Raw genomic sequence first — 20,943 nt, forward strand, 5'->3', positions numbered from 1 at the left:
TCGTCAGGCGTAATCCAAGTCTCCTAAACTCTTGGCATGCTGCTCACTCGTGCACTCACAATGTCACACAACACACACACACAAATTTCACACCTGACCTTCACTTGGCACAAGGGCAAGCGGATAATGACTGAATTTTCAACTTTGGGCGAACTTTCCCTTTAAATAGGGATTGGTTGTTAGTCTGGAACCAATCAAATTCCCCACATGCAATAAAGAGACAAAAATACAAATAAACACACTACAATATCCAAAACAGAGCTAGAAAAATAAGGCACTCTTTTTAATGACAATCATAAATGTATCCCAAAATGCGGTTAAACCACATTCTTAAAATATGTAATTATTGCAAAGTTCATAAATATTCATTCCTAAATAATGCAGATTACGTTGGCCTTTTTCACCCTATATTTTTAAATAACACTAATAAAATAATTCTGTACTGTAGATAAGCAAAAGTACATGGTAGAAGCATCAGTTTTTATAACATGGAATATCCCAAAGTGATATCACTACAGCCCTATTTTCCAGTGCATTTCTTCAGAATAAGCCCTTAATGAGGAAAAGGAAACCACAGGAATGTTACTTCTCTGCCACACAAGATGGCACTGTTCAGCTACTTTTCATCCCATGGCACAACATGTACTCAAACCACACATCTAATTTGTGTAAAGAAACCTTGTTGGTCATGGTTTGGTCTGATATCACACCAACATGACTGCCTCGCTGTGTTCCTATCTGATCACCGAGCTGCTGTCGATACTTTCTGCTCTCCGGTTCCGCTTGTTTAGGTCGTGCATTCCTGATTGCTAATTATGTGACCAGAGAGCAAAAGTATCTCAGATGATGCAGCATGTTTGACGTGTCCACAATGGTATTTGAAGTAGCCCGTGCCATGTTGATACTGAACTGTCAAACAAAAGCAAACACACAAAGGAAGATAAGCTCGGGGAGTGGGGCCGTTATCAGCAGGAAGTTTTTAATTCTTTCTAATATAAACTGTGTGTGTTGGTCTTGGCGCTGGTCACTGTGGGATTCCTGTCTTCAGATTTGGTGTACTGTCCCTTTTATGAACTGTGGCAGGCTTGGAGATGAAAAGACACACATAGCAGCTGATTAAAATAGTTACCTCTAAAGTCTTAAAATATCAACCGACTGTAAATAATGTAGGAAGCATTCATTCACAAAGGAGGAAAGTGCCAACAGTCAGATCCATTCAATTAGGTGACTTCAATCACACTAAAAGTTTGATGTAGATGTACTGAATGTTATTTAATTCAGTTAGTTGTGTAAAAAAAAACAAGTGGCCTCCTTTATCCAAAATGAAATGTGGAAGTAATTCTGGCCCTGAGCTCCGACACCTGGCTCTGTCCCAAGACTAGCAGCTGAGAAAGAGCACTCGTCCTTCAGTGACGCGGATGAGAGCATCAGTTTCATCCTGGAGATCCCTGACGCCTCCCTTTACCACAGAAGTTCCTCAGTGCAACGTCAGAACCAGAGGTGGTGGGAGGGGGATGCTTGTCATCTGTACCGATGGTGTAACACGGCACGGATACAAAAAACATGTTCCTTACCCAATATCAGTGATAAAAAGTAGTACGTCTCATGCTTGAGAAACCCGAACTGTAAACAGGAAAGAGATGAGAAAACTCAAAATTTCTGCAATAGATTTTAGAAACTTTTATTTTAAAGTTTTACTAATCTTTTGTTGAGATAGTTTACTTTTTTTCTTTAGATAAACTTGAATCTTTGAGTTTGGGAGCCCTCCTCAAAAATATTGAGTAAACTCATTGAAAGTTAATATTAGGGTACCCAAATATTGACAAATAAGGCTCACTGTGACCAATTATTTTGAGTTTAAAACTCAAAGATTAAGTTTAAAACATTTTGAGTTGTCTCAGCTTATTTTCTTTCTTTCTTTTGTTTTTTTTTTACTGTGCATTATCTTGAAAACAGTCTCAAATGACAAGAAAATATAGTGGAACTGCAGCAATTTTACACATCGAAGTCTGTTTACAGGTCTTGGGGAGTAATACGACCTATGTGAAGAAAGTTGTACGACTCTGTAAAGCCTTTTGTGGCTCCAGATGGAGCTGTGCAAAATCTGATAAATGGTTTCTATTAAGTGGTGTCACTTGAGTCAGTGTTGGTTGGGGCTAAAGACAATAAGTTTAAAGTTCCCCCAGATGAATGTGTAAAAAATACTCTGAATAATATTTTGTTTAACATGATTTTTCCAGATAAAAAAGAAAAAAAACAAAAAAACAAAAAAACAAAAAGGGGCTGGAAGCACATCTACTCTTTCTCCCTCATTGGGAAATTCTGGATCCGGTCTCGCGTCCTGCCTCCCACCGCCGCCTGTGCTTGGCTGACTGGTGAACGGGAAGTGTGCATCACAATGACCGGTGTTAGCGTTAAAGGAAACACCAGAGAGATTCAGCCCCATGTTTGAACCTCAGTCAGACCCAGACTCAGATGTATCAGAATGTTACGTGTAGTTAGCATCTTTTATTTGTTTTACCGGCTTGTCAGCTAGTAACCGGCAGTGATTGACTTCACTAATGCTAACTCTCAGTCTCTGTGCTGACAAGTCAATGATACGAAATTAGCAAGATGACGCACCCAGATGTCGCGTAAACGCCATGACTTTCTCCCCCCAAAAGCTAAGATTAGCCGCTAAAGTTATGCTGCCTGTGTGTTTTAGAACGGGGATTTAGTCGCACAAGCAACAGCTCTGACTTGTTCTTCTTCTTCCCTGCTGATAAAAGGATCAGGACTTGCTGGATAAAACACTTCAGCTAAGATAACGTTACAAGGGTCAGCCATGTTGGTGTCGATGATACTTGTGCCAAAAGACGAGAGAGAGAGACGAAAAATGTAGTTCTCTGAGCGGTTTCACACAAAACTAAACTACAACAAACACACATCAAATTACTATCTTCTTGTCTTGTAAAATTCTCTTTTAAATTGACAAACATCATACGTGTAATGGAGCAAATTATTATTTGTCTTTCGCTGCCGACTGTCTTTAATAATTTTTCAAACATAAGATCCCACAGGGGCAGAAGGGGTGTGGCTTTGTGTTTGCGATGTGTTAAGTTATGATTACGCCACGACAGAACATCAAAAATGTATTTATCACAATATTAAAAAACAAACAAAAATGACAACTTGAAATAATGTCCTTTATTAAATAGTAAATCTGTTGTGTACAGCATTTTTGTTCGTATAAAATTATTCTTTTTCCTTTTAACTTAAGATGTGTTTGCTTTCCTTCTGTAATAAAACAAAATAAAAGTAGCCAGTCATGACTTATGCATGTGCAAAAAAATTGCCGTGAATTGTCTTCAGCAATGAATGCTTGATTTTTTTGTATCATGATATTTGATATATTGTGACATAGTGGGTAATGTAGGCCAGGTTTCGACAAGAAAGAAAAATACATGGAATAAATGGGTTAGAGTTAGGGTTAAGTTGATGCTAACTTGGTCAAGTACTAAATCAAACAACATTTTGTTTGGTTCCGTATTAACTGCTACTTTTGGGTCAAAAACCAAATATCTCATAATAGTAATAAAAAAGCCTTTGGATTGTCATCAAGAACCATTTGTTTTGCTGCGAGTTGGCTCCACGGTTCCTAGTGATAAAATTTACTAACTTCAAAATAAATGAACAGTTCCAAGTTTCCATTCAAGCGAGACATGCAAAACATTAAAAAAACACAAACAAACTGTCAGATACTGAGATAGAAGCATGAGTCCTTTCAGTCCTAAATATAATATACTGATAAAAGAATGAATCAAAGGCAAAAGTACAGTAGAGACAGAGAGGGGAAAAATAGAGGGTGGGGCTCCCCAACTTGTCTCTTTCTGTTTGGAAACAGAGGGTGGGATGAGAGCAGATACAGAGAGAGAGAGTGATGGTGGTGCACCAGTGGACCACAGTAGTTTTAACCTTATCAGAGGCTCTCTGTCCCATTATGAGAATCCGCCCATCCTAGGAAATGAGGGCTTCCTGTTGTTTTATAGAGCCTTCCTGCAAAAAGGTTGAGATATGTAATCCCTACCCACCAGGGAAGACGGACACAGCAATGTCAGGCAAAATGACAGCCACTAGATTCTCACTTGTGTTTTCTGGCTGTTTTGTGACTCTTCTCATCTGGGGTAAGTAGAGGATTTACACTGTCCATTTCTTCACTCTCTTATGCCATAACTTCTTTACTTGCCCTCCATCTCACCTCTCAGGAGGAATGCTGAGGGGCTTTCAGTGATTGAGTGGCTTTTAGAAAGGAGCTTAGCGAGTCTCATGATTGAGTTTTATACCTAAACAGGTTGGTTTAAGGGTCACAGAGTGATTTTGATCAAGCTGAGGAAGAATTGTGTTGTACATTAGTTGTTGAGAATAACATTTTAACAGTTTATTTCATGATTCATACTGTTATCTGCTGTTATTTATTAAATTAGATCTTTTATCCTTGTGGGAGAGGAAGACCGTTTTATTTGTTAAAATGTTGAGCTGAATATATTAAGATTTCCTTTAAGCAGTGGCAGACAAAGGGAGGATGCACTGACCTGTTCACTCCCTACAGCTTACTCCTTATTTCCTTTACTTCCTCACACGTTCTGAACTCTGTGCATACAGGATAATCTACCACAGTTCAGTTTAATGATTCCTGACACAAACTGTAGCCTTTTTTAAATTTTATTTTTTAATCTTTCAATCGTTTCTTTTATTTTTCTTTTAGCAGGATGCACAACAGTGGTTTGTCTGGTTGATGAAAAGTTAGCTGTGCAACCAACCACAACAAGAGGTATGTGTATTTTAAAGAAAAGACAAGTATCTCATGCATGATCATAAATACGTTGACTAATCTGACCTTTTTCTACAGGGTATTACTCAACAGAGATGGGAACTGCTAGTAAGTATACTACCTTTTTTTTTAATTGCACATTATTATAGACTGTCACCAACATGTCCTAAGAAATAAAATCTGTAGTTGTCCAGATTTTGATTTAATTTTACTTTAATAATTAAGCAGATATACCTGAAACATTTGCAGTAACAAATAGTGATTATATATTTGTGTCCACTGGGGGATTGTCTGGATCAGTTCCTTAAACTCATTTGCCTGGCCTGGAACTGACAAACACAGAAAGCAGAACTCAGAGATCCTGGTCTCTGCCAAGATCTCTTTGTGTGTATTATCATGAGAATCCAAGACAAACTCCCAGGGAGGTCTCTACCAGCGAGGGTCAACAGCAGTAGACACGAGGCCCATAATGGTTTGGGGTTAAAGGTTAACTTAAACCTCATTATGAGCAGCCCCCACCTGGCTCAACTTCCTGAATTTGTTCGTCATTCACCCCATGCAACGTCTGTGATCAACGCATGAACTCCGAGTTGTGAAACAACTGGAACTTTGGAGCAGCGCCCCTTTCACTGTTCCTCATCCTGTGCCTTCCTTTTTTTTTCCTTCCCCTGACTGTCCCCCCCCTCCTTTCCCTGCCACCTCCCCCCAACTCTGAGCTCCTCCTTTGCTGAAAAGACACATTTCCTGATGTCATTACTAAATCAAAATGCTGCTCGGCAAACAGATGTTGTGAGAGGCCCAACATGTGGATTCAGTGACATAAATTAACAAGTTGGTCGTGAGAAAACATGAACCATACATTTCATTTTTCGCTCAATCAATGAAACCACCTCTCTCAAACTGCTCTTTAAAGTGGTGACTGTGAGAAACTACCTTACAGATGTAGCACACTCACCACATGAAAAACAAAAGTTTCCCACACTCGTGATGGAAAGATCAGCATTTTTTCTTTACCAGTACATGTGTTTAAAGATAGTTGGCCTTTTAAACAGCTGGTCAGCTCTGACTAATAACTTCTTCCAGCTTTAGTCAAATTAACCTAAATATGAAATCACGGCCGTCTGCACAGCACACCCTGCAGAGTCATGATTACATCCACCCCAAAACGCTAAGCCCTAAATGTTTACTTATGTTTCCTATTTGGCAGAGGCAGCCCAAAAGGCAAATAAATCACATGCTGTGAGCTGGCCAGGCCTTCGACTGTGAGAAACTGAGACTAAAAAGCAGAACAAGAGTTAAAGAGTAAAGGGTTTTCAGATGTGAGTCCAGCCCAGCTTGGGTGTGCTCCCTTTTATTTGGGAGAATGGAGAGGACAATCTCTGTTGCCTCCACCCCTTTAAAAAAGGAAGAAAATCCAAAAGAAACGTGTGTTGGAGAGGGGAAGAGCTGCTGCCAAGGCGCAGGGCCGTCAGACAGATCTTCGAAGAACATCTGCTAACCGCGGGTAACACTGTTTGGACATCTGGTAACCGAAGGTTACACTGCGTCTCTTCCATCCTGTCGGGTTTCCTGTTATGCCTCGCTGTACACAGTCTAAGAAGTTCAGGTTTATTATACATGGTCATCAGCTGGGGAAAACGCACCTTTATTCATTTTTTCTGACATGAAGGGAGCGCTTGGTTTCATTGGGGTATTCCTCTCCTTTCTCTCCGGTGAGTGTGTGGTCTCCCTTCTACAGCTGCAAATGCCTGCCTCAGTGCGAGACATGTGAAGAAACTCGTGAGCTATAATAGACAAACATGCTCTCTGCACTGAAGTTTGCTAGGATGCATGTCTTTGATGAGCTTCTTTAATGAACTGAATCACAGGGGCCTTACATGGCAGATTTAAAGACTGTTTATGTTAACTGCCAGTAATCCACATTACTGATGTCAAGATTTTTAATCAAAAATCTCATTTTTCTCTGTTTTAGATACCACTGGAGAGACTAACTTGACATTTGGTAGGTGACATAACTTTATAACCATACAGTCATACAGACTTATTCTATGAAAAAAAGAATTTAATGGACATCTTTAACTGTCATTTTCTAAACTGATGCATTCTGTCTTTCTCTTTATAACTCTTTAATCCATTCAGCTTGTGGGAATAATTCTCACAACTGTATGCTGTTTTGCGAGTTCTGTCATGACTTTCATGGTGGACCAATGATGGGTTGCCTTCACGAGCTGCTTGACAATGTATGTCTCCTCCCCTTTATGAGGGCAATGGCAGCACTAAACAGCACTGACTGGTGCATTTGGGGTAATGTGAGCGGGTAAGTAGTGTCCGTTTATATTTGCAGTTAATTACAAGCTCCAGTTCCAAAAAAAAATTGCGTAAAATGTACATTAAAAACTAAATGCAATAATTTGCAAATACTTTTCCACTTGTATTGAATTGAATACAAAAAAGACAAGGTATTTAATGTTCAAACTCATAAACTTGACTGTTTGGAAAAGTTGCCCTTAGCATGGCTAACCATCACATCTGTGAAGACCCCACCAATGCTCATTGAGTGCTGTTAAAAGAAAAAGTGATGTATCACAGTGGTGAACAGGCTTCTGTCCAAACTTTATTGGAATATGTTGCAGCCATACAATTCAAAATGAGTGCATATTTGCAAAAACAATAAAGTTAATCAGTTTGAACATTAAATATCTTATCTTGGTGCTGTATTCAATTTAATATAAGTCAAAAAGTTTTTGCAAATAATTGCATTTTGTTTTTATTTACATCACAGTCCAATGTGTGAATTTTGAATTGAAGTTTGTATTCTTAACATTAAAAATATTTCTTAAATATTTGCTAATGTCTGAATAATCTTCCACACACTCCCCTGTCTCCACACTGCAGTTTGTACAGTAACCTAAGCCTCTGTACTGAGGAGATATCTGACTGTCTCCTGATCCCGTGGCCAAACCCCCTGGTGGAACAGACCTTTGTGGACATTCACTCCAAGTTTTTCAAGGATTGTCCCTCGGAAGAGCTAAGCGACCCACCACCAGTCATCGTCTTTGCCCTGGTGATAACTCCCATCTGCCTGATCCCCGTCATGGTTAGCCTGGTGGTGCTCAAGACCAAGAATGGAGATGGCAGCTCCTGAAAATCCTGAATCTCTGCCTCTCAGTTATCAAGAAAATCATGTTTTTGACCTACGCGCTCCCTCCCTCCAACCTGAGGACTATAGCTTGTTTACACATACACCGCTGACGTGCTTTCATCTCACCAGTGTCTTTGCAGAGGTCTGAATCTTTGTTCACGTGTGCTTCACAACTCAGAGGAATTCTGGGATTTCAGCCACAGAGGAAACCTATCGAGAAGGTGACACTGACAAAGCGTGAATGTCATAATCTGTGGCATCACAATTATCACAACCCCAGTGTTAACAGAGACTTACTGTGACTAAATCTATGTTATTATAAACCGTACTGTGACATAAATTTTACTTTCAGCTACACGACTCGAGATATGAACATTTATATATTGGGGATGTCCAGTTTGCACACACTATATTCACAGAACAGAGCTCGATTTTTACTGGAGAGCCCAGTGTTCAGGGTTATGATGACAAAAGCTCTGGAGCTTGCAAAAGTAAAGGCAAAATATATTTGTGGTGACACTCCTCTTTATGATGGACAGCAGTTATACTGATAAAAGACAAGGTAATTATTATTGCTGATTTTTTTTAATGCATTTTTTTGTTGTCACGTAAACTTAATCTCCTGTGAGCCACTAATTAGACAATGTATGTATGAAGAGGACATGTATAACCTAAGGACCAGTGTTTAAGATTTAGAGTGGAGAGTGCGAGAGTATAGACTATAGTTTTCTTAGTGGATAATCACCTGAAAATATTTGTGGGCATGGGCGCGAGTCCTCTTCAATGGAAGCCACCATGTTGAACTGTCAGTTTTCTACAATGGCCCAGAAGAGACAAACCAAACACTGGTTCTAGAGAGGTCTTTTTTTATATTATGTGAGTATTGCGGCCACCGTACGTTCTCCTACACGCTTGGAAGAAAAGAGTAAGGTGAGCGGTATAGAGAGGTGAAGTCCCTCCCCTTCTGTTATGGAAAAATTCTGAATATTAGATAATAATAAAAGCCAAATCATTTTCATGAAATACAAATCTGACGTGTGTCAATTTAAAAGATAAATTTTACAAGACAAGAAAGTCGCACTTTAGTTTTGTGTGAAACCGCTCAGTGAACTACACGGCCCTTCTGGCACAACCTGCATTAACACCAATATCGCTGTCCGCTGTAATGTTATCTTACCTGATGTGTTTTATCCAGCAACTCTTGGTCCTTTTATCAGCTGAGAGGCAAACTGTACGATAACACACCAGCATCGTAGCTTCAGCGACTAACGAAAGCTTTTGGAGGGAGACGGTCACGACATCACATACGTGACATCTGGGTGTGTAGTAATAGTGACAGCTGAAGATCTGACAGGAAAGGAGGCAGAGACAGGGGGAATGATACGCAGCAAATTGGCCACAGGTAGGAGTCAAACCAGCGACTGGTATGTGGAGATGCATGCTGCACCAGCTGAGCTGTAGGGGTGCCTTGGATGTGTAGTGTTTCTAAGTGGTTGTCAGTTTAAGACATTAGCCTATGTTCATTGCACATCTATTATATGAATTTATTTATTTACATATATATATTTTTGGGGCACGAAGTGAGCCGCCTGTAATTACTACCGAAGGGTAATGATTCTAAATGTGTTGGAACACAAACTGAACATTTTGTTAATTTATTTCAGCACTTCTCATACAAGTCATTGCAAACTTCACAAAAACAAGCTTGTAGGCTTATCATCATAGTGGACGATGTGTGCTTACAAATTAAGTTGTTATGAACTGGCTCCTCGACCGCCACGTGCCTCCTGTCCCCGCCTATCCCTGGATGAACCCGCCATGTCCTCCATCGTCCCCTTAGTCAGTGTAACGTTAAATCTGCTCAGGTTCTGTACTTCCTTTCAAACCATCCTCCACTGATCTTAGAGGGTGTTCCCATGGGGCCGCTAATTCCGCTAACTTGCTAATGGCAGCTACAGCACAGTTAGCAGCAGTGCACTTGCAACGTGCAGCTCGTGAATGGATTTTTTCTTTTTTTTTTCTGAGACTATGACTAAGGCACCAAATAACGGTTCTTGTCTTGTAAAATGATCTTTTGAAATGAGTTTTTCCGAAGTAAAATCCCATGGTGGTTCACTGGACTTCGCCTCTCTATTTAGGTTGTAATAAACATCCTCACCACTAGATGCCACTAAATCCTACACACTGGTCCTTTAATTGGATACAGGTATGTGTCCATGTTTGATCTATGATAAGGTCTTCTATGTGTGTGTGTGTGTGTGTGTGTGAAAAGGGAGAAAAGGAAAATGAGTAAAGTCTGATGCATGGATCTGGTTATGTGAGTCATAGTGTATGTAAGGTTTAGGGTCAGAGGTTACAGATGGGACACAATGAGTGGGTACGCCCAGAAAAGGAGATCTCTTTCCTGGTATTGTCTATTTTTAAACAGAGAGAAATCCTTCAGCACCTTCCCCTGTCCAAACAACGACAATCCTCATGATCACATGACAAGCTAATTGGAGCAAAGTTTATGTAACATCTCCACCCAGTTTCAGACAAAAAGACATTTGAAGTGTCTGTGCAGTCTGGTGATAAAACACTGAGCGACGACAGGAAGATAAAGGTGTTATCTTTCGCCTGAATCATGATGTTATTATGTATTGTTCAACCTTGAATGACGATGGTAAGTGCATTATAAGTGCTTTCAGATTTGGATCTGTATTTATATACTGTGTAGTTTTTCTGCTATTGTCACGACTTAATGGTCTTACTGTGCGGTCTGAGAGATCACATTCTGCCTGCTCTCACACCATGTACTGTATGTATTTTGATATACTTTTTTATATTTTATACAATTAAATCTACAAATGGATTGTTTGCTGTTGCTCATTTTTACTCATCCACTATTGTTAGTTAGAAAACCAGGGTTGGGAGGTGTACATTAACAATTTATTTTGATACAGTTACTAATTTCCTGTTAAAAGATAGTCAGTAACCTAATTTAAGTATCACAATTAAAAGTAATGTAATCTGATTACTTTCTGTTACTTTTGGGTTACCTCAACACCAAATACAGTGAAACTGTTTGGCCTAATGTGATGTTTTTTGTTTGTTTTTGATTTATTCATTGTAGCTGTTCCCTCCTTTGTGATGTATGAATGCAAGATTTGTGTAGCTAATGTTAGCGGTTGGTCTGTGTAGCTAAAGTTAGTGGTTGGTCTGTGTAGCTAACATTAATGGTTGGTCTGTGTAGCTAACGTTAGTGGTTGGTCTGTGTAACTAACATTAACAGGTGGTCTGTGTAGCTAATGTTAGCGGTTTGTCTGTGTAGCTAATGTTAGCAGTTCGTCTGTGTAGCTACAGTTAACAGGTGGTCTTACCTATAAATGTTTCTTAAAATTACGTGTCAAGTCCTTGGATGATGACAGCATTCAACAGCTGAAGGCAGAACCGTCACTGCACTGTGATGTTCCTCTTTTCTGACTTTCTAATGCGTCAACCAGTGACGCATTTTTTTCACAAGAAGTCACAAAAAAAGTACTGTAAGATTAGTTGGTTTCTTTCAGACCAGACTGGTGTTGTGAGACTCATGAAGTGGTGTGATGTCATTCTTTATCTGGATGGATTACCTTTTCTTTTGTAGCCTTATCATGTAATCCTGTTACATGTAATCCATTACTCCCCAAGCCTGAAACCCATTAATTAAACTGTTTTTTAGCCGATCACAACAAGAAAGAGGCAGACTGTGTTCAGATCAGCTCATGTTCACAAGGATAAATTAGCAAAGTTGAGGCATCATTCTAGCAAAAGTACCCTTTAACCTTTGTCAGTATTTGATTAAACACTCCTTTCCCTTGAGTGTAGCACAGATGGCACTGCTTTGCGCCTCAGGTAGTATTTCACTGTATCGTCAGTGAGCAGCACAGTATATTGTGGTGCAGTTGCTATGCTGCGCAAGTGCTGATGTAGTGAAGGAAGCAGTGACAGCAGTCATGTATCACACCCTCATCTGGCAAACACGACGCTGCAGGGTGGGCCTGTGTTGGTGTGCGTCTGTGTGTGTGTGTGTGTGTGTGTGTGTGTGTGTGTGTGTGTGTGTGTGTGTGTGTGTGCGTCTGTGTGTGTGTGTGTGTGTGTGTGTGTGTGTGTGTGTGTGTGTGTGTGTGTGTGTGTGTGTATGTGTGTGTGTCTGGCAGGGCTGGGTGGGAAAGTGTGTTTGGTGACCTTTTTCCTCTCTAGATGTCAGGTCATCCTCGTCCCCACCCCCTTCTGATCTCATCCAACTCTGTGCAAGGCTACTCCTTATACTTACAGTGAGCCAGAAACCATTTCTAATATCATTATGCAAGATGTGATTGTGAAAACAATATTAATCATATTTTATTATTGCCATTACATCGTTTCACAAAACAATATGTGGATGCATGCAGGACTCAAATCAAGCACCCAAGGTCAACATACAGTGCATGAGTTTGATTTCAGTCAGGAAACTTTGCCCTCTAGTGGTTTTATGTGATACAGTGACAAACTGCTTTATGACTCAGTAGCACACCAGCATTTACCAGCATGACTTTAAAAAAAAATTAATATTAATAAAAGTTAACTCAAACCTTCTTATCCTGTTAGTGGTCACCATAACCTCCAGCTGACTTGTTGCTGTTTATCTTTATGTATTCAGCATGATTTGACAGTCAAGAAATAGAGGAAAACTTGTGCTCAAAGTTAAGAGTTAAATTGTTACATACTCTATAGGATGCCACGTCACTTTTAAAGTTCATGCTCATAGTTTTCATCTTTGTCATGGAAAAAGCAAGTTAGCTGTGGGCTACAACTACAGCCCCGTTTTTATTTTTTTTATTTTTTGCCTTTATTTGTGCACATTTTGTGAAAAAAGGCACCATTGAAATGTATGTCAGATCCAGTCCTGTTTGCAGTGTACATATAGATGCACAGACAACTACCACTGGGTTAATCTGATACCAAAGAAAACCTAAAAATATGATGGTTCTCAGGCAAATTCTGCAACTGTAAGGGGAGTCTTTTTTCCCCTATGATTTTTAACTGGGTGTGTGGATCTTCATTCGTGATAGAATGTTTTAAAAAATACAAACAACAACTGACAGAAAAAAAAAAAAAACTTTAAGTGACAGCACACAAATCAGTCAAAAGCCTACATTTACGTACACAATTGGTGTTCTTGTGTAGATCTGGACAACTTTTTGCAACAGTAGCTACTGTAAAATATGCTATCTCACCAGGAATCCTTCAAAGCAATTCCTCATATATGCTTTGAAAGCATATATGAGGCCAAGAGGTTGTTCCACAGCCCCTCAGCGACGCCACGGCACAATTACATAACATTTGAGATGGCTCAACTTGTATATAAATCAGCTGATCTGAGCACAGTCCCACGGCCCTCAGTTTCAATGATCTGTGCTGACACTGAAGTGGGCTGACTTGATGCTGTGGGGCTGAAATTTCTCTCTGAGATGGACCAGGGAGCGTGTCTGCAGTCCTCCACATGTACTCTGTTATGTAAAAAAAAAAAAAAAAAAAAAGATTAAAAGATGGTTTTGATTGACATGTTATGAAAATTCGGGGAAAAGGAGTCACGAATACTTTTGGATGATTGGTTTTATTGACATCAAACCCAGTGAAGAGATTTAAAATATTAAATACTGAACCTCATTGGTGAAAGTAATTATTTAAAGTGACATTTAAATTAAGCAAAAACAGGAGTATGTGTTTAAACAATGACATAAATAATTATCAGAATGAAAATGTATTTTGTTCTGTCTGTTGTTCTACAAAATATTTTGCTCAGCATGATAGTTGGCCTCATGCAAGAAAAATTCTGTTCTTGCTCTGTTAGAACCCACTGATCTCTGGGATTCATTGGTTTTTTCTTATTATTGCGTTTCTTGTTTTTTATGAATGGTTGTGGGCACTCCCACCAAGACAAGAGAATAACATCTTATTTTCACAGTCCACTGATTGTTTGTCCGACGCAAAGACACACAAATTTAAAGAATATTAACCATCCCTAATTATTGTTTATAACAGTAGTTATTATTTATATATAATTATTTGTTATAATTACAATTAAAATATCTATAGTTATGTAAGAATCAAAAAAAATTCTGTATATGGGGTCATATTTTGGAAGTCTTCCTCAATTTCCTGCTTCACAGATTTGCTGCTTTTATCTATTGTGTGTCATCCTGAATTGAGTAGTTTCAGGATTTTACACTGTTGGATGGACAAAACAAGTAATTTGAAGATAACTGTGCTGTTCATAAATTGACATAATGTAATAAAAAGTCATCAGACACATAACAAATGATTATAATCATACAATAATTTAATGAATAATACCTTTTGTTAAGTATCTTAAAGAAAAGTGTAAAAGCAAATATAAGGCACACCTGGGTAAGAGCAAATGTGATTGGTTGAGAATGTTTTAATGCCCTCCACCTACTGTCCTTTCTATTTATTGTATATTATGTATTTTTTATTGTGCCAATAAATTAAACTAAATAGTGGGTTTGCTTCATTGCATGTTCTAATCCTAAACATAATGAAGACTGACTTTAATCAAGCTAGATATGAGAAAATATACAGAACACTCCCACTGATACATGGATATACTGTATATCTCTAAAACTGACTGTGTTTTCAGAAGATACCAGAGATCATCCTCTCTTTGCAGCAGCGATCACACTGGCGAGGCGCAGCTGCGTCTCCAGTTGCAGGGTGCTGAGTTTTGGCTCTGGAGCCTCTGCGGGGGCCCTCTGGGTCTTCTCACGGTGGGAGCTGAAGACTGTTATGTCCCAGATATCTGGCAGCGCGGTTGGAAGGACAGCGGGTGAGGGCATCTGTACATCAACTGCTGGTTCCTTTGGCAGACTTCGTAGTGTGGCTGGGGACTTTGGCTGCAGAAATAATGACAATGTCAGCTTCACTGCTTCATATGAAGGAGGATTCAGCAGCATCGCAGCCAGCTGGTCAGCCTCCACACCTGGCCAGAGAAGGTGGAGCCCATGCCAAGTTATTGATGAGTTATTGAAATCTCATCGCATTTAAAGATGTCTTTATTCATAAAAATCTCTTTGCATTACATGTTTTTCCTCACAGACTAACTTATTGGTTGCTGCAGACTGGAGTTTTGCCAGATTTGATGAAAATTAAATGATTGCACCCATTGATGCGAGTCATTGAGTGTGACATGAGTAATTACTTTGTTGTGTGAGATCCAGGCGGCTGGCACTGCTGTGTCAGAGCTGACCCTTCAGCTGGATGACACCGAGCTGGCAGCAGATGACTGTACGTTCAAGTAGGTTTGACATCAAAACCGCTGCTCAATCAGTCAGAATAAACTCAAAGAAATACATAGCATGAACAGCCGCTTTCCTCGGCCAGCTGAAAATCTAAGTGACAAGAGGCAGAAGAGCAGTTAGTTGTGTGATGATGATGGAAAAGAAGCAGGGCCGGCAACAACAACCTTTGAAGGTTAACATCAATGGTTTGATGAAGATCCTTAGAGATTTGTCCCAGAAAAAAAACAAGACCCGGAGCTGCAGCTGGACCAGTTGAAGGAAGAGTTTGTCTATCGTAGAAAAAAACTAAAGGGAACTGCATTGCATTATTGAGTCGTCACATGCAGGTGGATGCTGGGAGTTTATCTAAAAGCTGCCACTGGCGACAACAGAGTACAAAATAAGCAACAAAGCAGGCCTTTGTTGTGTGAATATGCAGTAGTGTCAATACTAATGAGACACTGAATTACACCGTAGGAGTAGTTTACCTGCCTGTGATACCATACCTGGAATAGTTTGCAAAAGGAGAAGATCTGGCAGGTCTGGATCTGTTATAGGTCTGCAACCAAACTGAAAAAGGTCATCTGTCTTAATCAATCACTGATTTAATGCACAGAGATTCCCTTCAACAGAAGGATATTTTTATATATTTGTGTTACTGTATAGTGTCTATTTCCAATGCCAAACATCGTAATTTGATTCATAAATATCTTCTTTTTCATTTTCTGACTTTGAATAGCCTCCAGTTGAAGGGGTGACAGTGGTGGGCTTCAGACAGTTCATAAAACTTTTGTTTGGCAAAAAAAAAAAATCTAAAAGAGAGATAGAGATGAAAAGTACAGTAAGATGATGTGGAATTTTTTATGCTTTGCAGGCACAAACCACGCCCACTTCTGGTCTTCTGCCCAAAAACAGATTCAGAGACAAATAATTCTGTTTGTTGCCACTAGGGGGCAGTGGAAACAAGCTGTGAATGAATATAAAATCAATACTTGCTCTCTTTTAGCTCTGTTTTTGGTAATGCACTGACTCCTTTGAGAGCTGTTAGTATGCAGGTAGCATGCTGTAGGTTTTTAGTGTTTGTGTTTTTTTGCTGGTGAAAACAGGTTAAATGATGTTATGAAGATGAAAGCTGTAATATGCAAAACAATGAGTTAAAACTCACTATAAAGCTTCATCACTGTGTATTATTATCATAGAAATATTGATTATAGACGCTTGAAGTGGTAACATTGTGTTGCATTATCTCATATCTTCAAAAGAAAACACGTGAGCATACAAAAAACAACTACGACTAAAAACAAACTACTGTAGTTTATTAACCCATTTTAAAACATAATATTTATTACAAGATTCAGCAACCTTGCAACATGAGAAGAATTAAAACATAAGCAATATGACAAGTCAGTTTCTTGTAATAATGTAAGAGTACAGAGAACATGGGTCTTCAACAGCGGGTCTGGGACCCTGAGGAGGTCCTCAAAGTTACTGCTGTGAGCTTTTTTTTCATGATACGAATCTTTGCCACTCCGCATGATGAGAAGTGAAGTTCCAAAATAACAAACTAACATGACGAGACAATTTTCAAAGCCTGCTGGGAATAACATGACCTTTGACCCTCACTTCTCATCCAAAGGAAACATGCAGAACAATGCAGCTCCAGCTTAGCTTCAAAACATTTGACTGTATTGTTTTACCCTTGCAGGTTCTCTCTCGGGGGTGGGGGGGGGGGATCTGACTGAGATTGAGGCCTGTAATTGAGCTCCAAAGACGGGGTTGCAGGCGCCCGTTGCCAGCCTGACACGCATCAGGGCCGACACAGAGTGAACTATTCAAGAGCGCCGGGCCCTGCTGGATGTCAAGACCTGTCTGGAGCCAGGAATAGCAGGAGAAGACACATGGTGAGCCACGTAATACCAATAATGAGGAGGTTTCTAAGGAAGCAGAGACAAGTTTTATTCTTTCTAGATTCTCTTACATGTTTTACTGTCCAGTATCCATGTAGAGCCTAGAAGATATTTAGATATTTTTTTTTAAGTTTTTATTAATAATTTCAACATTTATACACATATAAAATACAAACATGTATCCCCAAAAGAAAATACAAAAAAGTTAAATGTTTGTTTGAGGTTTACATTTTTAGTTGTCCGTCTTTTCTGTCAGTGTCATCAACTAAATCAGTTGATCCTACACTCTGAGAAATAAAGGTGCTAAATAGAACCATGAAGGGTTCTTTTGCTTGTCCCCATAGGAAAATATAAAGGTTCCACTTGGAACCCTTTCAGGGAGTTCGACCTAGAGCTCAACATAAAGGGTTATACCTAGGACCATCTGTGATGGAAAGTTCAACCGCTTATGAGAGGTTCTACAGAGAACCTCTCTGCGGTGTAATGGTTCCACCCTGAATCCTCTCTGGAGGTTCTATCGAGAACCTTTCCACCTTCTAACGGTGCCAACAAGAACCCAACCAGGGGATTCTACTGAGAACCTTTTTATATTCCAAGGTTTTTTTTCTAGAAAACACCAAGGGGGTTCTATGAATAACCTTTTATATCTCAAGGGTTTTATCTAGTACACATTGAGGGAGTTCTATAGAGAACCTATTAATATTCAAAATGTTTTATTTAAAGCTCAGTTCTACTGAGAAAATTAAATTAAAAAATTACAAATTAAAAATTTTAAATCATGGTACAAAAAAAAACCCCTTGACGAACACTTGATGGAAGAGTTTGTCAAGGATTTCAAGGGTTCTTTGGATTCTTAATGGAACCCTTAGTCTTACAAGGAAACATTTTCTTCAGAAGCAAGTGGTTCTGGGTAGAACCTCAGCCCTTCAAGAAGAACCCTTTTGGAACCCTTATTCTTTGAGTGTGGCTGTCGTCTTCGTCGCTGTTTTGGGTTCTGAATAATGTCAGTTTCTCCGATTTTTCTTTTTTCAGCCAGGTTAAAATGACAAAGGTAAAGTAACTCACAGGGATGTCATGTCCCGGTATCTTTTGTGTAGTTTCATGTGGAATTTTCCAAAACTTTACAAAACATTTCCAAAATATACGTGGGTGGTCTGTGTCTATTGCTCCACACTCTCGTTATATATTTACTCCTGCCCAAAGAGAATTCCCTCCATATCTGTGAATTAATGAATGTCTAATGAAGTTTCCATCATCATCTGAAGTTTTGCACATTGCACATTTTTGATATATTTAGTAGAATGTTTGTTTGTCATCATTTTTAGGTGCAGAGCAGATCTAATTTGATTTTTTATTCCTTTGTACCAACAGATCACACCACCACGAAGGGCTGTATCTTGATTTCTGTCTTACAATAGTCCCTTAGTTGTGGGTTCCTGTAGAATCCATACTTATTCAAATCATGTTTATCTTTTATGTTCTCAAACTCTCCACCTCCCCATCCTGTAATGTTTATCATGCTGTGATTCCCTTGGTTATCCCACAGTCCTTTTCAATGCACAGCCAGTTTTAAAATACTGTTAGAAGCTTCTGAGTGTTTTAAAATCAGCTTGAGAAAATTCCCCTGTTTTCAAGACTCGCCTCAAGTGCTTTGAGCTTTTGAGCTGTAAATTGTGTGTGAGGTGATGTCAGAGGCAGCCTCTAGATGGCAGTCTTTGAGAGCATATTTAAAATTGGACATTTTAAGCACACTTCTGTTCACTCTGACAGAGAACAGTACGTGTTATGTTGCTGATTGTGACTTCAGTCGTGGGTTCACACTCAAATTGCAGGTCACTGGAATTTAATTATTCTGTTTGGACGCTCCCAGTCTGAGTCAATATACAATACAGTCCTTGTGTCCTGAAGGCTTCGTTTCAAAGCAAACAGAATGACTGAAATTCAAACACACTGGGAAGCTGAACCTTTAATGCAAATATATGTAATGATGTGACTCTGCACGCTGAGCTTTGTGTTGAGAGTGTGAAAAATTAAGATGTATCAATCATTTTCTTGTCATTTTTTTTCATGCTCTGAGGAGACACAGACATCCACTGCATGGTCTTCATAACAGCTGGTGATGATAACAGAAAGGAGAGACGCCTGCTGCTGCTATTCATAGCATGAAGTCTGCTAAGTAAATTAAGAGTTAAACAAGTGAAAATGATGTTGAAAATGCTGTAACAAGCTGTAGGAATTCCTTTGAACATGGTAAAGTCATCGTTCCAGGTTTTTTTTTCTCTCGTCTTCGTGCAGGTTCAGCTGGAGCCTTCTTGTTGTTTTGGTGCCATCAGCTGATTTTTTACAACCTGAATAGGCATGCCAACGTGTTAACTTCCGCAAACTTCGCCTGCCTCCCTTCCCTCTTTAGATCCTGGAAGGATTTTGACAGAAGCTTTTACCCTGAAAAACAGCCAGATTCACTCCTGTTTAGTGCTAAATAGCATCAGTTTCAATCCACACGTGCTGAGCTTCTTAAGTTTATCTACACGGGAAAATAACTGTTTCACATACCTTTTGTTTCCTGTTTAAGAAGTTTAATCCTGCTCTGTTCTTGAAAGATTTTTCTCAGACTCACCAAATACAGTCACATAATGCACAAAAGAATGTATTTGATATAAAATACCCATCTCTGCACGCGCAGGTGCACACCTGCACTCAGAGATGCTCATCACAAAAGCGTGCAAACACATTTACTGTACGCGCAAACAGACACAAACACAGAAAGCACACGCACACGGTAAACAATATAATACAAAACATGAAAGAAGACTTCCATGCAGGTGTAGTAAACACAGAGGAACGATTGAAAGGAAGAATATGAAAGGAATGTGTGGGAATTTATCCCCATTTTAAAGCCGTGACAAACAAAAGTTTCTGCTTAGTGTCCCCATCTGTTTATAGGGACTGCGTGTCATTTCTCCAATACAGTACTCAACAATGCTTCAGGGATTGAGCCTAAACAGGCCTAGTTTATGCCTCTATATTATGTATGGCATTTATGCAAATGCTACGGTGACAGTGAGCAAAAACCTTTGATCTGGGTTTCTTTGTGGCTTGAACAGTTAATGCAGCGAAAGCATATGAATCTAACGGGAAAACAGAATCAGGAATGCGGCTTCGAGATTGTAAATAGAATCGGGGGAACCTGACAACTTCGCCTGCGATGTAAATTAAGCGCCGATGCATTACCTCCTGCCTCAGAACCCCGTATTCTCCTAAGGTTAATGACTGGAGCTACGCAAAATTGTCTGTGTCATTATTGCAAAACAAGTTGTTTGAGGACGAGATAGCACATCAAGATAGTCATTTCCCCAATTAAAGAATTATAAAGCTTTCACAAAGTGTAATGAGCTGCTGAGCAGTCATAATAACAGGGTCTTCACCAAAATCCAATCCTGTCTCATTCACCACCAAGATACTTCATAGTCGCCGCTAAGATCACAGTCGCAACAAAACAAATTTATGCTGAGTTGTTCGACCAACTTTAAGAACTTTTTTTCAAATCAAATTAACAAGTTAGATGAACACAATTGCTTTGCATGAATGAACCTGAATTTATGGAAGGTCAACTTAAAAGTTTCAATTTTTCAAAATCAATTATTTACTCTACCCAAAAGTAAAATACTGCTCCTTAGTAACACAATAGTAGGTTTCAGGAAAAGTAGTTCTTATAGTATATTATAGTCTTATATATAGTATATTATAGTATAGTGTGTTATCTCAGTTTGTTAAATATAATGAATATGA

General features: G+C 39.2%; 1 protein-coding gene across 3 annotated transcripts; it reads left to right on the forward strand.

Moving 5' to 3' along the window:
- The first annotated feature begins 3,893 nt into the window (after positions 1 to 3,893).
- On the forward strand, positions 3,894 to 8,226 carry ramp2 (receptor (G protein-coupled) activity modifying protein 2). Of its 3 annotated transcripts, XM_084744405.1 has the most exons (6): positions 3,894 to 4,163; positions 4,745 to 4,810; positions 4,889 to 4,918; positions 6,783 to 6,812; positions 6,950 to 7,127; positions 7,706 to 8,226. In XM_084744405.1, exons 1-6 carry the CDS (start codon positions 4,004 to 4,006, stop codon positions 7,953 to 7,955), a joined length of 714 nt encoding a protein of 237 aa, XP_084600531.1. In that variant the 5' UTR covers positions 3,894 to 4,003; the 3' UTR covers positions 7,956 to 8,226. The 3 variants fall into 3 exon arrangements, 1 of the variants encoding a protein (XP_084600531.1); XR_014772446.1 differs by lacking the exons at positions 3,894 to 4,163; positions 4,745 to 4,810; positions 4,889 to 4,918; positions 7,706 to 8,226 and adding an exon at positions 4,926 to 6,314 and having other exon boundaries at positions 6,950 to 7,005; XR_014772445.1 differs by lacking the exons at positions 4,889 to 4,918; positions 6,783 to 6,812; positions 6,950 to 7,127; positions 7,706 to 8,226 and having other exon boundaries at positions 4,045 to 4,163; positions 4,748 to 4,862.
- Positions 8,227 to 20,943: the final 12,717 nt, after the last annotated feature.

This window comes from Lutjanus erythropterus, chromosome 19 (genome assembly GCF_056507025.1).
Source record: "Lutjanus erythropterus isolate fLutEry1 chromosome 19, fLutEry1.hap2, whole genome shotgun sequence".
Taxonomy (NCBI): domain Eukaryota; kingdom Metazoa; phylum Chordata; class Actinopteri; order Lutjaniformes; family Lutjanidae; genus Lutjanus; species Lutjanus erythropterus.